The following is a 19,686-nucleotide window of genomic DNA, read 5'->3' on the forward strand; positions in this document are numbered from 1 at the left end:
GTACTGTATCACCAATGTTAATTATGCAGAACTACCGCATACCTCACATAACTGTATCAAACGTTTTGAGTCAATTACAACGGGCTAACAAAGAAAATCCGGAAGAAAATATTCAGCAACCAAATTAATCCGTTTGAATGTTTTGGTAGCCTACGTAATATGCTGTCCCAGCACGAATGCTTAGCATTTTATAAAACGAATACTAAAGCAAGAAAAGAACAGAAGAGCACACGTTATAATTCCAAGACGTTGACAGGTTATAACCAAAAGTAGGCTACTGCGCCGCATAACATACAAGTTTGATTTGAAGTTATTATGAAAATAAATTGGTTTGCCGCTGCATATTTTCAAACATGGCGGGTAATGGCGGAAAATAAATACAACACAAATGCTACGAGTACTCGACCAATCAGAAATGTTCAGCGCTGCAAGCTCCACCCAAAAGGTTCCTGTACTTTTGGAAAGTACTACCCCCCGAGCAGGAACGTTTTGGGGGGTAAAACAAAGCCCCCAGAACTAAATTTAGACCCTAGTTCCTGCGGTGGAAACGCACTGAGTTCCTCAAAAGGTTCCTAGTTCCGGGGTATAGTTCCTGCAGTGGAAACGCGGCTTTAGTTCCTTGAAAAGTAGTTCCTGGGACTAAAAGTTCCGGGTAATTTGATGGAAACGCGGCTATAGGCTACAAGTTTGATTTGAAGTTATTATGAAAATAAATCGGTTTGTGCCTGCATATTTTTAAACATGGCGCCTGAAAAATAAACACAAAAAAATGAGAACCAATCAGAAATGTTCAGCGCTGCAAGCTCCACCCAAAAGGTTCCTGTATTTTCGGAAAGTACTACCCCCCAGGAACTTTTTGGGGGGTAAAATAAAGCCCCCGGAACTAAATTTAGACCCTAGTTCCTGCGGTGGAAACGCACTGAGTTCCTCAAAAGGTTCCTAGTTCCGGGGTAAAGTTCCTGCGGTGGAAACGCGGCTTTCCTCAAAAGGTTCCTAGTTCCGGGGTAAAGTTCCTGCGGTGGAAACGCGGCTTAAAACACGTTTTGAAGCTCAATGGCGGGAGCAGCCATGTTGTCGATTTGGAGCCAAAACCATAGAGTTAAGTGGTCTTGTGATTTTTACAATGTGATTGACAGTCCGGTGCGGAAAAGCCCATCAACCTGAACGAACTATTGCAGAACGAACTTGAGGCTAGCTGACTGTCTGCCGTTATGTTTTAAAATATATTTATCAAATGTTTACGGAGTTTAATTTCAATCCGTGACTGTACTGTGTCATGTAATCGCGTTATATGTATGACATTAATAATACAATTATGTTCAGTTATCTTCAATGTATCTTTCTCAGCAAAACGAACATGCTTAGCTAGCATACCAGCCAGTGAGCTAGGTAGGCTATCCGTGGTTAACGGTAACCCAGGAACCCAGGAAACCTGACAAGAACGTTCTTCATAGGAACTCTCTAATCCGAATTTGGCGTTCTTGGTATTGAGAAGATTTGGTATGTAGGCCTATTGCTTAAAAAGACTGTAGATGGAGTCTGGCCCGGAAAGGCTGAAATAATGTTAAACATATACATATATTCTGTTCGGCACACAAACTAGTAAAAACATCTACTTACTGTGTCCTAAGAAAGTGATATTCTCCTCATGCGACGGTTGGTTTTGTTTCTGGTCGATAAGTACAGTGCGAGAGAAGTCCCCCAATCGTTTTCTGATAGAATCCGGCAGTTCCATTCTTCATATTAGCTTCCCGTCGGTATCTTACCCAAAGCCCAGTGAAGCTGGCAACAATTGGAGACTTCCGGTTAGAGTATTTCAAACTAAAAGCTCGGTAAATGCAATGAATTCTTATGTGTGATTTTGTAATTTTTCTTTCAGTAACTAACACAGCTGGATAAAATTAAACGTAATATACTCATATTTAGAAGATTATACAGTCACTTCTGTGAAATCACGTCCCAAGTTATTGTTGCTGTTGTTTTTGTGTAGCCCGCCAATTCATTGCCATAGACTCTCAGTTCAGTACTGGCTCATTTGCATACCAGATTACTGCCAAAACTAAAAATAGTTACCAAATGAAAGGGGGTATACATTTACTCTACAGACCCATATGTTTAGCATTATGCAGTCATTTCTGTGAATCATGTTCCCAGAAATTGTTGCTGGTGTCTTAAGCCGGACACCCACTGCACGCGTATCGACCGCGAGCGCACTACGCGCGTATTACGCGCGTAACTGAAGCGTAGTTGAAGTACTGTTACTACAACGGCAGCGGGCGACGTCGTCTCCACCAGATGCGAACGCGTCGCGAACTGGCTGCGGAGCTCGCGCGACACAAGCGAACTGACGCGTAGTTTTTCGCTTCTGTTCTATTTTTTCGGATTGTCGCGCGTCACGATGGCCTGTTTATACACAGAAATATGCTCTAAAATGCTAGGTATACATGCTGTGATTTATATTTCATCCTTATATTACAGGGGGTGTGTCCCTAGTTCCCTCTTGCAGTAGTGGAGAACAAGATAAAACCAGATAAACACCAGATATTTTATAAGCAGCTAAAAAATACAAGCCTACATACATTAAGATTCTATTATTCTCATTCCACCAAATTATTTTGAATACATTCTCATTCTAATATTGCTATTAAAAATGTTATTAGTTGTAGTATTTCTGTCTTCGCATGTTGATGGTGCTGATGATGGCCAATCACATATGAAAAATAAGTAGGCCAACATAAATTAAAAAATGAGAATAGCTATATTTAATTTGCTCTTAAATTATGTTTCAAATCATGCTATGGTGCAGATTAAGGTGAAGTGGTGATGAAGATGATAAACGTAATTTACAAATATGACAATGTGAATATAAAATAATACATAGCCTAAATTATGAAGATTTTATGTAATTTTTGCATTTTGCCCATTTATCTCTTATTTCTTGTTTAACTCATAGTTCAATGTGTTCAGTAAGCAAGAAAATTTGCTTGTGTGCTGTGATAAACTGACTATCATGTCAGTGGCTACAGTTTTTATGCCCCCCGGCCTCCGTAGGAGGCAGGAGGGGCATTATGTCAAGGCCCTGTCCGTCCATCCGTCCGTCCGTCCGTCATCCATCAACAATTTGGTTTCCGCTCATTTAACAGAAAACGCCTTTGTCGATCGGCCTGATTTCTTGGTGGTGAATTGGTCTTGACCACACGAAGGCTGGTTTTGATCGGTGACGCCACCGCTCATTCAAGATGGCTGCCACGGTAGCTATCTTGAATTTGGTTTACGCTCATTTAACAGAAAAGGCCTTTGTTGATCAGGCTGATTTTTTTGGTTGTGAATTGGACTTGACTATACGAAGGCTGGTTTCGATCGGTGACACCACCTCTCAATCAGTATGGGCACCACGGGCGCCATCTTGAATTTGGTTTCCACTCATTTAACGGAAAACGCCTTTGTCGATTGGGTTGATTTTTTGGTAGTCAATTGGACTTGACCACACGAAGGCTGGTTTCGATCGGTGATGCCACCACTGATTCAATATGGCCGCCACAGCTGCCATCTTGAATTTGGTGTCTGTTCATTTAAAAGAAAATGCCTTTGTCGATCAGGCAGATTTTTTAGTGTTGAATTGGACTTGACCACACAAAGGCTGGTTTTAATCGGTGACGCCATGATTAATGAGTCATGGGCATATGCCTTAGCCTACTTTGATTCAGGGGTGAGTCTACTACAGGCTTCTTATATCTTTATTTATCATGATGAGTTGACCATGAATAGTGTTTTTTTTTTTTTTTTTGCAACAACAGTGGTTAGGGGGAAGAAGATGGGACATAGGCCGGAGAGGCACCAGTAGTATTTTTTGGATGCTACCTTGCTCATGGTTATAATGCTAGATGTGAACAGCTGTAATGAATTTTTTGCATTTGGCCAAGGATACAAATCAGCATCCCTCCACCATGCTTAGGTTCATCCAGCTGTCTTTAGGTAGTCAGTATTCAAGATCTTATTTGTGTTTTTCTAGACCTTTATTTAGTTGACCTTTATTTACATGTATGTACTGAAATGCTTGCTGCAGAATAGTTGTCAATAGTACACACAAACAACACTTGCATGTCCTTCTGGTCTGCACCTCGCTAAAACAAGGTGTGCGTTTTCTTTTTTCACTGTTGATCACACACAAACAAGACAACACTGGCTCTACATTAACAAAAAAGGGAGGTGGGGTAGGAGGCAAGGGGACAGCACAACATGGAGAATATACTGAATATCCATTGTTTTTATTAAGTGTATACTATTTACAGTATTACAAAAGTACATTGGTGTATTTATGCAGTATTTATAGTATTACAAAGTGCATGGATTGGGATGGCAGGTATGCCATCCCGCCAAGTTACGCCTTGGCGGGGGCATGCCCCATACCTACACAGCACAGAGAGTTTGGCACTTTTCAGGGTTTCCCACAGAAATAACCACAACAGCCACAGACACTCAGCCCTTAAAAACATTTAATTCTGTACATTCTCACCCCATTTCAACAGACAGAATTCATAAACAACTTCACATGTCCACACAATAAAGCCCCAAACTAAGGGGATTTTGAGTTTTCTCCTTCTTCTTCTTCTTCTTCTCATTCTTATTTTTCCTGCCGCCTATCCCACAAACAAAATGTCTCCCCATTGGACATTTTACCGACACCAGCCAAATCTTCACCTACACGACCCAATCAAAAACTTGCATACACACGCAAAATAATAATTAAATTGTCTACTACTTCTCAATTCTGCTTTTGCACCATATCTACCCGCCGTTCACCGAACGTATACACTGCATTATGACGTACCGTCTGGACGTTCAGTTATTAACCGGCTACAATATTGCAAAGCCATATGGATTCAACGGGAGCTCTTCTGTGCTTACTGGCCTGTGTTCTTCTTTAAAACCACGGACAGGTTTGCTAATGATATTTCACGCATTGCATAGCTATGTCATGGTGCTGCACTAACAAAGTCACAGACTGGTAAACCTCCGGTTGAAGGATTCAATCCCGCCTCGCTCTCAGGCAGATAATTTTCTCTTTTACACTAACGTTTTCTTATGCTTATATTTGCTTTACCAAAACTCACTCACGGCCACCCATATGAATTTCATGACGGCAAATATATTCCTTTTCTTAAAAAGTTACATGGGACTTCCGGTTGCACCATATGCTAGTAAGACGCATACTCGATAGCTCCTACAATTTTTAACAGAAACTCGAAACAGAACAGAATAATTCTTACATTTTGAAACTCAAAGCAATTTTGTTGTAATTCAACAAAAGGTAAACCCGTATTAATCTCCGCGAAGCATTAGCGACAACAAAAATGCCAACAACAAGGAAAACTACGACCATTGGACAGGGCTCTGGAGAGTCTGTCGCTGGCGGCCATGACGAGCACAGCCAAGATTGCACTAGCAAGGATATACTGGATGCGATAGCAACTCGGTACGCGCATCTAAGTCTGAGATTGGTGAGATGATTGACAGAAGATTTGAACAGTTTTCGATCTATATGAGAGGAGAACTGTCTGCTCTAAAAAATGAGACTAATTCCACACTCGCTACCATGAAAGCCACAGTGGACAAGTTGACTGACACGATGGTCTAAGTCAGTGGTGTCAAACTCGTGCCATGGAGGGCCGTGTGTATGCAGGTTTTCATTCCAGCCTCAGATCTTGATTATATAATTAGTTAAATTATTTGCTGAATTAGGGATGCAGGTTTGTGCACAATGGTGACCCGACGTCTATGGTGACCCGCATTGTCTAAATAAAAATTTTCTTATATTCTGTGCTTCAATGCAGTTAAATGCATATGGCTGAATGAGTAATTGGACTCAATTAAGGCAGCATTAATTGGTTGGAATGAAAACCTGCATACACACGGCCCTCCATGGCACGAGTTTGACACCACTGGTCTAAGTGGAGTGCGGGGCATCACACACCTCAGACACAGTTACCGAGCTACAACAAGAAGTACAATAAAGGGACTTTATTGCACAACTGTTAAAAGACGCTCTGTCATTGGGAAAGCTCCCGCTGATTGACACACAGAGTTCTCCGAAGTCGCTCTGATGACAGCCACCCTCGCGCATTCATTCGAAATTTTCACTGTTTTCATGAATGGGAAGACGTCATTCGCAAAGCTGCTCAGCTTAAATCCATCACCTTCAACGGCCAAAGAATCTTGATTTTCCCCGACTACCCACCTGCCGTAGTGAAACAACGCGCCCGCTTCAACCGAGCCAGGGAGATGCTGCGAGACAAGCCAGAGGTCCGATACCGGTTTCAGTATCCAGCGTGCTTTCGGATCACCCACAGCGGCAAGGAGCTTTACTATACAAACCCGAAGGAAGCGATTGAATATGCGGAGTGTCACTTCGGAGCTGGTAACGTTAACGTTAATGCCACATCATGAACTTTTGCCAGTGATTTGCTGTTTCCTAGATAGCTAATGGGCTACTTAAAGTAGCTTTTATGGCTTCCAAGGTGAATAGTTCTTACAATTTTCCATGCACTGTTGATCGTTTTTACTCAACATTTGCATATTCTGTTCTGAAAGACTTCTTCAATTGTTTTGAATTTCTGTTCTGTTCTTTAGACTGATTTACTACCGACAATGGAGCTTCGCTTATTTTGTACGTGTAGGCTAACCTAGCACAGAGTTAACAGGAGAGCGAAGTTATTAGTGTATTGATTGCTTGCCATTCTGGCTTAGTGATTATATTGGTATTGTTAGTGTAACTTTCTTTTTCTTATCCTTTTTTTTTTTGTACTTTATGATGTTTAATTGTGAGTTTTTATTTCTGTTAATGGGGCTGTATTGTTTTGTGACACTTAAGGGCGTGTTTGAGGGGAAGGGGGTCTGGGATCACACCTGCGCTAATATTAGTACGAACGGGATGAGGACGATGGGACGCTGGATGCATTACTTTACAGGCTTTATGTAGGACAACAGAAAAATAGATGACAGGAAGAAGGGGCTCATATTTACTTCTTGGAATGTTAAGGGCATAAATCACCCCATTAAAAGATGCAAGGTTTAGGCTCATCTGAAATCTCTGAGCTCAGATTTTATTTTCCTCCAGGAGATCCACTTGAAGAATGATTCGCATGCTAGATTGAGAAGCAAATGGATAGGACACATCTTCCACTCTTCATTTTCAGCTAAAACTAGGGGCACAGCCATTTTGATTCGCAGGGGCATTCCTTTTAAGCACAAGTCCACAATTGCTGACACAGAGGGTAGGTTTGTTATAGTGGTCGGGGAAATACATTCAACGCCAGTGACTTTAGTGAATATATATGGTCCAAATGTTGATAGCCCTGTATTTTTCAAAAAAGTCTTCGCATTGATACCAGATCTATCCAGCACTAATTTAATAACTGGAGGTGACTTTAATTGTGTGCTTGACCCATACCTGGACAGGTCTTCCACCCAACGAGCACCTTCCTCTAATTCGAGAGATTTCTTAAATGCATATATTAATAACACCAACATATGTGACGTTTGGAGAGTCTCTAATCCTACAGGAAGAGAATATTCCTTTCATTCCCAAGTCCACAAGGTGTATACCCGTATTGATTATTTTCTGGTTGATAGGAAGCTGATCCCTTATACTTTTGATGCCACTTATCGTGATATTGTAATTTCAGATCACTGCCCACTCACGTTTATGCTGCATTTAGCTGGTCCATTCACAAGACAACCGATATGGCGTTTCGATCCCCAACTATTAAAGGACTCAAAATTTTGTGAGTATTTTCGCACTCAAATTTCAATATTTTTGGAAGCTAATGATAAACCTAATATACCTCCATCATTGTTTTGGGAGACTTTAAAAGCTTTCATGAGAGGTTGCATTATCTCTTTTAAGGGGTCGGAAAATAAACAGAACAGAGCTATTTTACAACATTTGGAAAAGGAAATCCATCGATTAGATAGTGAGAATGTTGCCATTCCCTCCTTGGAAATACATAAGAAAATTTTAAAGCTCAGATTCCAGTACAATCAGATTGCCTCAGAGAATCTCAGAGTCATTCTCATGTGAAACAAAAGTACTTTGAGTTCGGTGAGAAGCCACACGAACTACTAGCTAGACAGCTACGTAAGATTGAAAATGATCGGACTATTCATAAGATGAAATCTGTTTCTGGAGCTCATCTGACCTCAGCTAAAGATATTAATAATCGCTTCAAACCATTCTATGAATCACTGTACTCTAGCAAAGTAAATGCAACACCAGCAGTCATGCAAAAGTATCTAGATGACTGCAACTTGCCCGTATTAAGCCAGGAGGATCAAGATTTTCTTGGTGCGGAAATAACACTTGATGAAATAAATGAAACGATGCAAACACTGAAGGGAGGTAAAACCCCTGGCCCAGATGAGCTACTATGTGAAATTTACAAAGTGTTTGGGGATTTACTCTCTCCTTACATGCTCAAAATGTTCACCCAAGCCTTCAATGATGGATGCCTTCCCCAGACTCTTAATGAGGCTGTTATTATTGTCCTCCCAAAAAAAGGTAAAGATACAGAGGAGGTGGGGGGGATATAGACCCATCTCTCTCTTAAATGTAGGCCAGAAGGTCTTAGCTAAGACTCTTGCCAACAGGCTCAGTAGATTTTTGGGTAAATTGATTCAGCCAGATCAGACTGGATTCGTGCCTGGTCGAAATTCATTTTGTAACCTAAGGCGCCTGTTTAACATAATGTACTCCTCCCAGACCAGCAACACAAAATTAGTAGTAATTTCTCTCGATGCTGAAAAAGCGTTTGACCAGGTGGAGTGGTCATACCTGTTTGCTGTACTACGGAAATTTTACCTGGGAGAAGCTGTTATATGAGAGTCCTCGTGAGCAAATACTCACAAATAGAATGTTGTCTGCTCCTTTTAGCCTTCATAGAGATACACGACGGGTGCGCTCTATCCGCACTCCTGTTCGCGCTGGCCATCAAACCACTAGCAGAGACCATACGCTCAGACGAGACAATACACAGATTCAATTCCAAAACCACAACGAACAAAATATCATTGTACGCGGATGATATTTTGTTGTATGTAACAAACCCTCACATAAGTATTCCAGCGATTTTAAATAGAATAGAACTTTTTGGTAGCCTTTTTGGATATAGAATTAACTGGAATAAAAGTGAGCTAATGCCATTTGACCTTAAAGATTGTTCTCAGATCTCGCACTTTCCTCTTAGAATATCCAGGGAAAAGTTTACCTACCTTGGGATCGTAGTGACTAGACTGCCCAATTCCTTATATACAGCCAACTTCCACCCCCCCCCCCCCACCCCCCACCCCCGATAGACAAATTGCAAGCAAAAATTCAGTTTTGGAGATCTCTCCCTATTTCTTTGATTGGAAGGGTTAATGCCATTAAAATGATTTTTCTTCCGCGACTCTTATACCTCTTTCAGAATCTCCAGGTATTTCTTCCTAAATCATTTTTTAACCGGTTAGACTTGATCATCCTACCTTTTCTGTGGAATTATAAAAGTCACAGGATTAAGAAATTGCACCTCGGTAAGACTAAGCGAGAGTGGGTATTGCTCTTATACATTTTCATCTTTACTACTAGGCCTCTAATATTAGAATTATTTCATTATGGTTGCATGACATGAGTGGTTCTTGAGAATGGCTGAAACTGCAGCAAGAGGAGTGTCACCCCTATGATATAGGAGCCGTGATCCTATCCCTATTGAGTCTTAAAAAATCAACCTATGGTGGTAACTTCATTATCCATAATACTCTGCGCATCTGGAAGCAGATTAAGGCTCACTTCGGTGTGAAAACACTGTCATTTTTGCTTCCCATAGCAGCTAACCCATCCTTCTCCCCATCTGTGCTGGACAGTGGTTTCAAACAATGGAGGGACTTATACTTAAACGGGACGTTTGCCAGTTTCGAACAGCTACAAGAAAAATATGGACTCCATAGGAGTAATTTTTTTAGGTTTCTGCAAGTCAGAAGCTATGTACTGACTCATTCACATGGATTTGCTGCTGCTCAGCCCTCTTGTATGGACGATTGCCTTAGAGACTTAGCCGGCAAAGACAAAATCATATCCCGTTTATATGACACTTTACAGTCTATAAATGTGACTTGAAAGAATTGAGGAAATATTGGGTAGCATTGCTTTGCAATACATCTTATTTAATTTCGGTGAGGCAAGATAGCCTATATTGTTTGTAGTAAGAACCGTAACTTGGCGTCATTTTGATATATACTTTTAACGACAGGCCTGGATTTTGGCAGTCTGAATGAATGAGTTATAGACAGTGTATGTCTTGTATGTGTGAGTAACTTGCCATTTTTTTACGTTGAAAACATGTTTTTTATGAGATGTTGATTTACAGTACAATGGAAAAAGTACTTGGTATACGATGGATGTGCAGTATTTACTTTGTTAAATAGGGGTCATTGTATGCAAGGTATTGGGTGATGTTTCAGGTATTAGTATGTATTTGGGCATTGGAGGGGGTGGGGGTGCGTTCTAATGGCTGATGGCATGAAGCCAGAGTTTTTGGCCTTGAAGAACTTGTGTCTTCCTGATGGAAGTAAGAAGAGACTGTGACATGGGCGAGAGCTGTCTCTTAATGATGTTGCAGGCCCTCTTTGTGAGTCAGTTGGGGTAAATGCCCTCAGTGGATGTGAGTTGGACACCTGTGATATGTTGAGTTTTCACCGCCATCTGGAGTGCCTTTTTTTTCAGTGTTGTCTTCAGGTGTTGCAGGAAGTTGAGGAGGTGTTCTGTCTTCCTGACAAGGGAAGTGGTGTGTACAGACTATGTCAGGGAGTCTGTAATAAGTACGCTAAGGAACTTAAAGCTGCTGACTCTCCACTGTAGATCCACTGACGTCAAGGATGGTGTGGTTCTGTCGTTTGAAGTCCAGAATTAGCTTCTTTGTTTTGCTGACATAGAGTTTTTTGGCTTGGCACTATGTCTGCAGGTGCTTGACTTCTCTCTGTAGGTTGTCTCATTGTAATACTCACCTTGTGAAACACCTGGAACAATTCAATAACTTTGTTATCGTAAAGTAGCAAAAGGGTTAATCCGTTGCATTCATCATTTTTTTAATTTGATGAACTGAGATGGATTGACCCAAGATATATACAGTATGTAAGATACCATATATGTACAACCTAAAACCCCTATAGAACTTATGTTGCTACCTATATTGTTTTCAGTATTTTAAAGTAGTGTTGGCGATTTATAGTACTCTGTCAAAAGAGTTGTGGTCCATTGCTCTTGATAACACTAAAGCTGTGGATTGAATCTAAAAAATCGCTTCTCCAATCAGTAGCTGTTTGCTGCACTGTCAAACAAACATCGTGGTGACACGTGTTTCCTATACACTTTGAAAACGTGTTTGTACTGTAACTTTTGAATGTTGCATAATCTTGAACTTTATTTGTTCATTATCCACTTCTAGAAACCAGATGTGACAGCAATGCACACCCTTGTACTCCGAGGCCTCCCTGTTCTACTTGGTGATGACCCCAGTAACTTCTACAACAACTGCTTCGTAAGTTCTCATAGTTACATCTTAGAGGGGCACACAGAGTTGTGGGGAAATATGCTTTGTATTTGCCGGTATCTTACTGAGATTCAGATAAAAAGATTAATGCCAATTATATCCCTGTGAGTTCAGTACAAAGATGGGCATGGGCTGCATGCTAACTGTGACAGTTCAGTGTATGTCGGCAGGGTGAAACTACTAGCCTAGCACCTGTGAAGTGAGAGAAATACACCTTTCATTTCCAAAACTGAGTTATTTAAGTGCAAGACCTTGCATATTTATGATGAGTCGAGATAAAAAAAAACATAAACAAGGTCTGAGTTTTAACTGTAGATGCATTTGGGGTGCCTGGTAGTTCACCTGTTAGAGGCGTATAACATATCAAGGCTGAGTCCTAACCACAGCGGCCGGGATTTGATTTGAGGGAGCCCTTTGCTGCATGTCATCGCCTCTCTCTCCCCTGCCTTTCCTGTCTCTCTACTGTCACTATTGAATAAAGCGGAAATACCCTCAAAAAATCTTTTAAAAATATTTAGATGCATATGGAGATGGTGACAAATGGGCAACTAACTTCACAGTTTGTGAGACCGACTGCTCACGGCACCACAAAATCATGACTGTGTCGTTCTGTCCTTACTATCTACCTCGCGAGTTCACACAATTGACTGTCGTTCTTGGCTATGTCCCTGGCCCTGACAATGCGCTCGCAGCTGAATGCATTGAAGACATCTACAACAACGCTGTCTCCAGAGCAGCTGATCAGCCTGTCTTTCTGCTTGGGGATTTCAACAGTTGCAACGTCACTACGCTATTCCCACAATTGGAGCAGTATGTCACATCTTCAATGCAACTGGACAGAACGCTGGACTTATGTTTCGGAAATATACCCGACGCATATGTTTCCAAGCCCTGCCCTCCACTTGGTTTCTCAGACCATAATGTAATATTACTGCTGCCAAAATACAGACAAAAATTGAAAACACATAAGATTAAATTACATTACATTACAGGCATTTGGCAGATGCTCTTATCCAGAGCGACGTACAACAAAGTGTATAACCAAGCCCAGGAACAAGTGTGTTGAAAATCCTAGAGGGGAGTACAGTTCCAAGTGCAGGGAACGACAGCGTAGTTTAACTTGGACCCTGTAGGTTAATCTGATTAACGATCCATCCAGGTGTGGAATAATGACTCTGTGGAAACGCTGAGGGGGTTTTGAGCTCACTGACTGGGGGATGTTCTTCCAGAGTAGTAAGGGTGACCTGAACATGCTCAATGACTCCATCTGCTCATGCATGTCATTCTGCACTGACAGTGTCACTCCAACTAAACAGGTCAGACTCTATCCTAACAACAAGCCCTGGGTCACCACAGAGCTGAAACACTGTCTCAACCTCAAAAAAAATGGCATTTATACAGGGAGACAAAAAACGTGTCAATGAACTGAAAAGGGAGCTGAAGCACAAAACCAAGCTGGCCAAGCTCCGCTACAAAAATAAAATGGAGGAGAGGTTCACCAGGGGAAATGCGAGGGAGGCGTGGCAGGGTCTCAACACCATGATGGGCAGAGCTCCAGCCCAGATACAGTACCCAGACCCCACCTCCTTCGCAGAGCAGCTGAACACCTTCTACACCAGGTTCAACAGGACTGACCCCGTGGAGGACTAGACCCCGACCAACACCAGCTGTGCCCCTGCACCAATCAGCATGGAGGAGCAGAAGGTCGTCTCCATCCTCTCCAAGCTACACCCGAGGAAAGCTCCCGGACCAGACGGGCTCAAGGGCCGCATACTGAAGGAGTGCGTGGCTCAGTTGGGCAGTGTGGTGGCACAGCTTTTCCAGCTGTTCCTGAACGCCAGCTTCGTCCCCAGGGCATGGAAGGAGACAACCATCATCCCTGTTCCCAAAAAGCCCCATGCCAAAGCCATGAACGACTTCAGGCCTGTGGCACTCAGCTCCATCCTCTGCAAGTGCATGGAGAGGGTGGTCACTGGGGAGCTTACCACCATGGTGGGCGAGAGGCTGGACCCATTCCAGTTTGCCTACAAGGTGAAACGGGGAGTTGAGGATGCCAGCCTAACTCTTCTGGATACAGTGGCTAGGCACCTCGACTCTCCAAACTCATGCGTCAGGATTTTATTCATGGACTTTTCATCTGCTTTTAATACAGTAAACACAAACACACTTCTGCACTGCCTCCAAGGACTACAAGTCAGCACAACACTGGTTTTATGGATTAAGGATTTTTTAAAGTCGGACTGAAATTTGAAATACTGTATCATTATATATATTCTATACCATTGCAAAATTGTTTTTCAATGGTTTTAAAATGTTTTTTTTTAAATGATAAAAATTTATACTTTTGGACATCACAAAAATGTTACTATCACGTTACTATGGAGGTCGGATACTGCGTGGGAGGGGTCGAGGGCGTACTCCTTGCGTTTTGAGTGACAGCTAGTGGGCCCACTGTTCTGAAACCCCGTCTTGGTTTCGTTTGACAACCCACGTCACTGGTGCGTGTCTCGGTCTGGCAAGCGGCATCACTTCGTTTACCAATGAACCGCAAAGTTATTTAAAAAATACATTTTAAAATGACAGAAAAGTAGTCAGCTGAAGTCAGCATTCCCTCCCAGTAGGCTAGTACAATGAACTCAGGCGAACTCAAATTACAATGGCGGGAAAAAAATAAAAGTGCGGATGGTGGGAAAATGTTGACTATGACAGTCATGAAGATAAAATAATAGGGTGACAGGCTACATTTCAGTAGATAGGTAAAGCTAAATGAGTTGCCATATTGCACAAAGTCAACAAATCTCTGTAGCTAGCTAGATAAATAATATTTGGCTTTCCTGAATTGTTGCTTTATATTTCTTGCTTTTCAGCTATGCCAGCTAACGTTAGCGAATGTAGCTGTAAGGCTATTCTCCTTGTAAGCCAGGCAAAGGTAATTCATACACTCAGTACTTATACATCCAAAATATAATAATATAAGAAACTTACTTTGTGGTTATCCTCCGTACTGCTCTGTAATGTGCTTGATCGAATTGTGGGGGGACTGCTCAAGGGTTCAGTCGCAGTTCTTTGCAAAATCCACTCTGTTTTTGCGCCCAATTCAAAAAGTCGTCTGGTTTAAAATGCAGACTGCATTGTGCCTTGTGTTAAATTGTGTCAAATTAAAAAACTTGTGTTGTTTGACACTAATGAACCTGATAAAAATTCTACCCACTTGTTTTTTACATTTGTGTCCTTCGGGATTGCGTGTAGTGAGTCAGTATTTGTGCATCCTTCAACACAACAGTGCTGCTTGCAAGGTGCCATGTTTGCCAGACTTGACAATGGCAAATGCAGCCTAGCCCTCAGTGTCAATCATAAGCAAATACACGCTGTGATAGGCTGCATGCAAATGAGACCGCTTCCTGACGTCAAGAAGCAGCAATTTAAAAAATGTGGAAACACCAATTTCTATAATTCAAAACAAAAAATTATAAATTGTAAATGATTTGATAATACAGCTGACACTGCCTATTTTACCACCAAGGGTAGTACAAAATATAAGCGAAGCAATTTCAGTCCGACTTTAAATGACAGACCCCAACATGTCAGAGTGAATGGTTTTAAATCCAGCAACACTGTTTTAAATACGGGGGTCCCACAGGGCTGTGTCTTGTCACCCATCCTCTTCTCCATATACAAAACGAAATCACCTACAATAGCAACGGACTGTAACTTTTTAAATATGCAGATGACATGGCCCTGGTGGCCCCCCTGACAGACGAGCGCTCCCAGTCCACATATAGGCAGTATGTGGACACCATGGTCCTCTGGTTCCAGGACAGCTCCCTGGAACTGAACAGACCAAGGAGCTGTGTTGTGGGGGCGCCGGGCACCTGACACCCCACACCCTCTCTCTGGACCACCCAGGCTGGAGGGGCAGGTGGTGGAACAGGTCGAGATCTTTAAGTACCTGGGCACTGAGATCGACCACCACCGGTCCTTCACACAACATGTGGACGGGGTCTACAAAAAAGCCCAACAGCACGTTTCTCCTGAGGAGGTTGTAGTGTTTTAATGTCAGACAGGACATTTTAACAGCAGTATACCGAGTACACTCATCAAATCAGTCCTCACATTCAACATTGAATCCTGGTACAACTTCCTCACAGAGAAAAGCAAGAAAAAACTCACAAGAATCATCAAGCAAGCAACCAAAATCAACGGCACCACTCGGACCCAACTCTCAGAACTTTACAATCACACAGTAAAAAGAAAGGCAGACTCCATCACTAAGGACCCTTCATACCCCCTTCACCACTCCTTTCAGCTACTCCCATCAGGCCACCGCTTCAGAGCACCTCTGGACAAAAAGAAATCTCACAAAAACTATTTCATTCCCACTGCAATATCCATTTTAAATAAGGACAAATAGACTGTCACTACATTTCAATGCAGCTTTGCACAACTATTATTTATTTATGGAATTGTTTGTGTTTTTAATGTAATTTTATGTGAGCCTTTCATGGGTGTATGTTTTTATGTTGTTTTTGAGCCCGTAACCTAAGACAATTTTCTAACACTATGTGATAGACAATAAAGTTTTTTGAATCTTGAATCTTGAATGGTGAAAGGTGTATTTTCCTCGCTTCACATGAGCTAGGCTAGTAGCATCACCCATACGATGAAGCAGCCATACATTGAACTAACTCCGTTTGTAGTCCATGTCACTGGGTTGCACTACTGAGCTCAACAGTGCTAAGCCCGCTTGCCATGCTGCGGTGGTGTATTCTGCACAAGAGGTAGAACATCTCTCTCCCACACATACACTAGCTAGTACAAGCCAGCGAGGACAGCAAAGGAAATTGAATGTGAGGAAGACTTCAATACTTCATTTCTTTCATGTTCTTTACTGGACACCTGTAAACTGGTTAAAAATGTTTTAGGCCTACTAATGTTGATAAAACTGCTAAATGCAGGTGCATATGAAGTGAAAACTTAATAGGCAAGGCTGGAAGGCGGTGTAGGCAGGACAGATGACACGGTGACAATTGATCATGCCTGTCAACATTTCCCTGTTGTAATGTTGTTTTTGTTTGGTTTTATACGGGATTTTGACAGTGATGAGGCCTGGGCACAAGTATCTGTTGGGGTGCTGACTGTCATCAGAGAAGATGTGCCTATCTCTCCAAATCATCTCCACCGTGACCCAGTGTCTACTGCCATCATTGTTGAGGGAGGTATTGTAATGGACAATCTCCAGAACCTACCTCAAGCACTTTGCCTCTTATTTGGGCTGTCATATGCTTTACACTTGGACTACCCTAAAGCCATGAAAAACACTTTCAGCTTCATTCAAAGAGTGAAAAAAAAGACAGTCCAGCAGACTCCGTTGTTCACAATACTGCTATAGCACTGAGTTGGCAGAGCAGTGTAACATAGGTGAGCATTTGGTGTTTTAGATTGTTATTCTGAAGAAGTTAAAGTTATTGTTCATTGTAAAATATAAAACCTCCAGTACATGTCTATTTGATTACCAAATTGGACGTTTTACTAAACATAGTGCAAGTATAAACATAGTGCAAGGGAAAGAGTGTTAAGAATAAGAATAGGTACAAGTACTATATGTCTATTTGGTGTCCGTGGGGGTTAGGATAACTGTCTGTCTGTCCCCCACGGACATCAAATAGACATATAGTACTTCTACCTATTCTTATAACACTTTTTCCTTTGCACTATGTTTATACTTGCACTATGTTTATTGTTTGCACTATGTCTATGTTTATTGCACTATGTTTATTTTATTTTATTTTTATGTTTACTGTTACGCATCATCAGACCAAAGAAAATTCCTTGTACGTGAAAACCTACTTGGCAATAAACCTGTTTCTGATTCTGAAATGTTTTTATTTGAACCAAAAAAATAGCAGCCAGTATATTGTTATTGGATATGTTTTAGTTCTACCTGTTGGTATGGGCCCGAAAAATTTAGTATTGGTTGGGCTTATTTTTTATACTGTCATTTAAATGATGGTGTACAGAAGCCAGTATTTGCCATGACAATAGCTGCACAGTCTCTTAAAATTGTTTAAACCAGCACAATAAGATTTTTAACTGGCACAATGTGTTAACAGACCTGGAACTATAGTGTGCTTTGTGACTTTTTGAGATGTAATGATATAAACCAATGCCAACTTGTGCGGACCAACCCTGTTTTCAGTCCTTTGTGCCTCTTCTCCAAAGTTTGTTACCAAAAACTGAGCCACACTTAAGCTGTTACTGTTAGCAGTGGTGCCGGTGCTATAGCACTGCCTCCTGGGGACGACCTGGATGCTAATGCCTGCACTGCTAGCCCAAGTTCGCAGGAAGACTGCACTCCTACTGACGCCACAGTGGATAATGCTAGCACTACCAGCCCAGGCACAGAGGGAAGTTGGCTGCGCCCTCTCACAGCGCCTGTGGAGGAAAAATGAAAATGAACCTGACCAGAGTGCAGTACATCAGGGTGCAGTACATCATGGGGGATGAAGACTAGTCCTGTTGTGAGACTGTTACGGATCCTGCGCTGTGGGGAAATATATCCAGTGACAAAATAGAAACGATTCTCACTGAAAGAGGGGCCTCTTCATTTCACAACAGACGAGCGAAATACCCCGCATCGGAAAGAGAGTGTGGACTAGGTGGTCGGGTTTATTTGTTAACAAATGACATGTTGTGTAGTCGATTGCCTAATGGACAACTAGCACCACGAGAATGGCTGTTATATTCACCATCAACTGGACATGTATTCTGCTTCGCCTGCAAACTTTTTGGGACAAAAAAGAATGCATTTGTGGACGGTTTTTGTGACTGGAAACATCCGCACCGCATTTCTGAACACGAGAGGAGCCCAGACCATATGTCCAACATGCTAATACTGATGCGGAGGTTGAGTGGCACTGGCAATTGACTCAGCCCTAATAAAGCAAACTTTGGATGTGAAGCAATATTGGAGGGATGTTCTACGACGTGTTGTGGCAGTGATCAAGTTTTTAGGAGAAAGAGGACTGGCATTTAGAGGAAATGACGAGCTCCTGGGATCGCCACACAACGGAAACTATATGGGGATTTTAGAGTTAATATCCAAATTTGACCCATTTCTGGCAGAACACATTAAAACATATGGTCAGAGGGCCAGAGGGAGCGTCTCATACTTATCATCAACAACATGTGAAGAGTTCATTGAGTTAATGGGAGAAAAAACCAGGCAAGTAATTGTAGAAGAGCTTCGTGTGGCGAAATATTTCTCTGTCATTGTAGATTCAACTCCCGACCTATCTCAACATTTATCTTTAGATTTGTCAGCAAGCAAGGTAAGACAGTGGAACGTTTTCTGGCTTTTGAGCCAATTCAGAGCCATATAGGACAAAGTTTGGCAGATTGTGTGGCTGCCATGGTGGACAGTCTTGGGCTGGACTTATCTAATTATAGAGGCCAATCATTTGATAATGCCAGCAACATGTCGGGGCGGTACAATGGACTGCAGGCGCACTTGAAGCAAAGAAACCCATTAATCCATTATGTGCATTGTGTTGCCCATTCTTTAAACTTAGTAGGTGTAAACAGCATAGAGGCCAGCAGTCCAGAGGTGGGACAGTATTTTGATTTACTGCAATCATTGTACACATGCAGCTGTGCATCTACACATAGGTGGGGGCGAGTTTTTTGGAACTCTGATATCCATATAGGCTTAACATTAAAGTCACTATCAAACACTTTGTGGAGCTGCTGAGCTGACTCCACTAAAGCTCTTTGGCAAAACTACTGTAAAATAAGGGAGGCCTTAGAGAGCATATCTGCAGATGAAAATGAGAAAAGAGACACCCGAAGTGAAGCCAGCACACTCGGTGTAAAATTAGATAAACTGGAAACTGCATTTATGGCTAATTCCTGGAATACTATTCTTACTCGATTCCACATGACAAGTTTGCAGCTTCAAAAAGCGGACATAGACCTCATGACAGCAGTGCAGCTTCTTATGTCTCTTCGTGATTTTGTGTCAGCACAAAGAGATCATTTTGCAGACTTTGTAAGGGAAGCATTAGCTGTACCAGGTATGTGCCAGATGTACAAATCTCCAGCGCACCAG

General features: G+C 41.9%; 1 protein-coding gene and 1 long non-coding RNA gene across 2 annotated transcripts in view; one reads left to right on the plus strand and one right to left on the minus strand.

Moving 5' to 3' along the window:
• Positions 1 to 1,792, minus strand: part of tmem17 (transmembrane protein 17) — a 91,758-nt gene extending 89,966 nt beyond the window's left edge. The window contains exon 1 of the mRNA XM_064335677.1: positions 1,621 to 1,792. Coding sequence (XP_064191747.1) covers positions 1,621 to 1,735 — 115 coding nt within the window. The 5' untranslated portion in view covers positions 1,736 to 1,792. The remainder of the gene's footprint in view (positions 1 to 1,620) is intronic.
• Positions 1,117 to 17,766, plus strand: LOC135255003 (uncharacterized). Its single transcript, XR_010330030.1, has 3 exons — positions 1,117 to 1,500; positions 11,478 to 11,570; positions 16,680 to 17,766. It is a non-coding gene; the product is annotated as an uncharacterized LOC135255003 (long non-coding RNA).
• The last annotated feature ends 1,920 nt before the right edge of the window (positions 17,767 to 19,686 follow it).

The sequence above is a fragment of the Anguilla rostrata genome, chromosome 5, assembly GCF_018555375.3.
Source record: "Anguilla rostrata isolate EN2019 chromosome 5, ASM1855537v3, whole genome shotgun sequence".
NCBI lineage: Eukaryota > Metazoa > Chordata > Actinopteri > Anguilliformes > Anguillidae > Anguilla > Anguilla rostrata.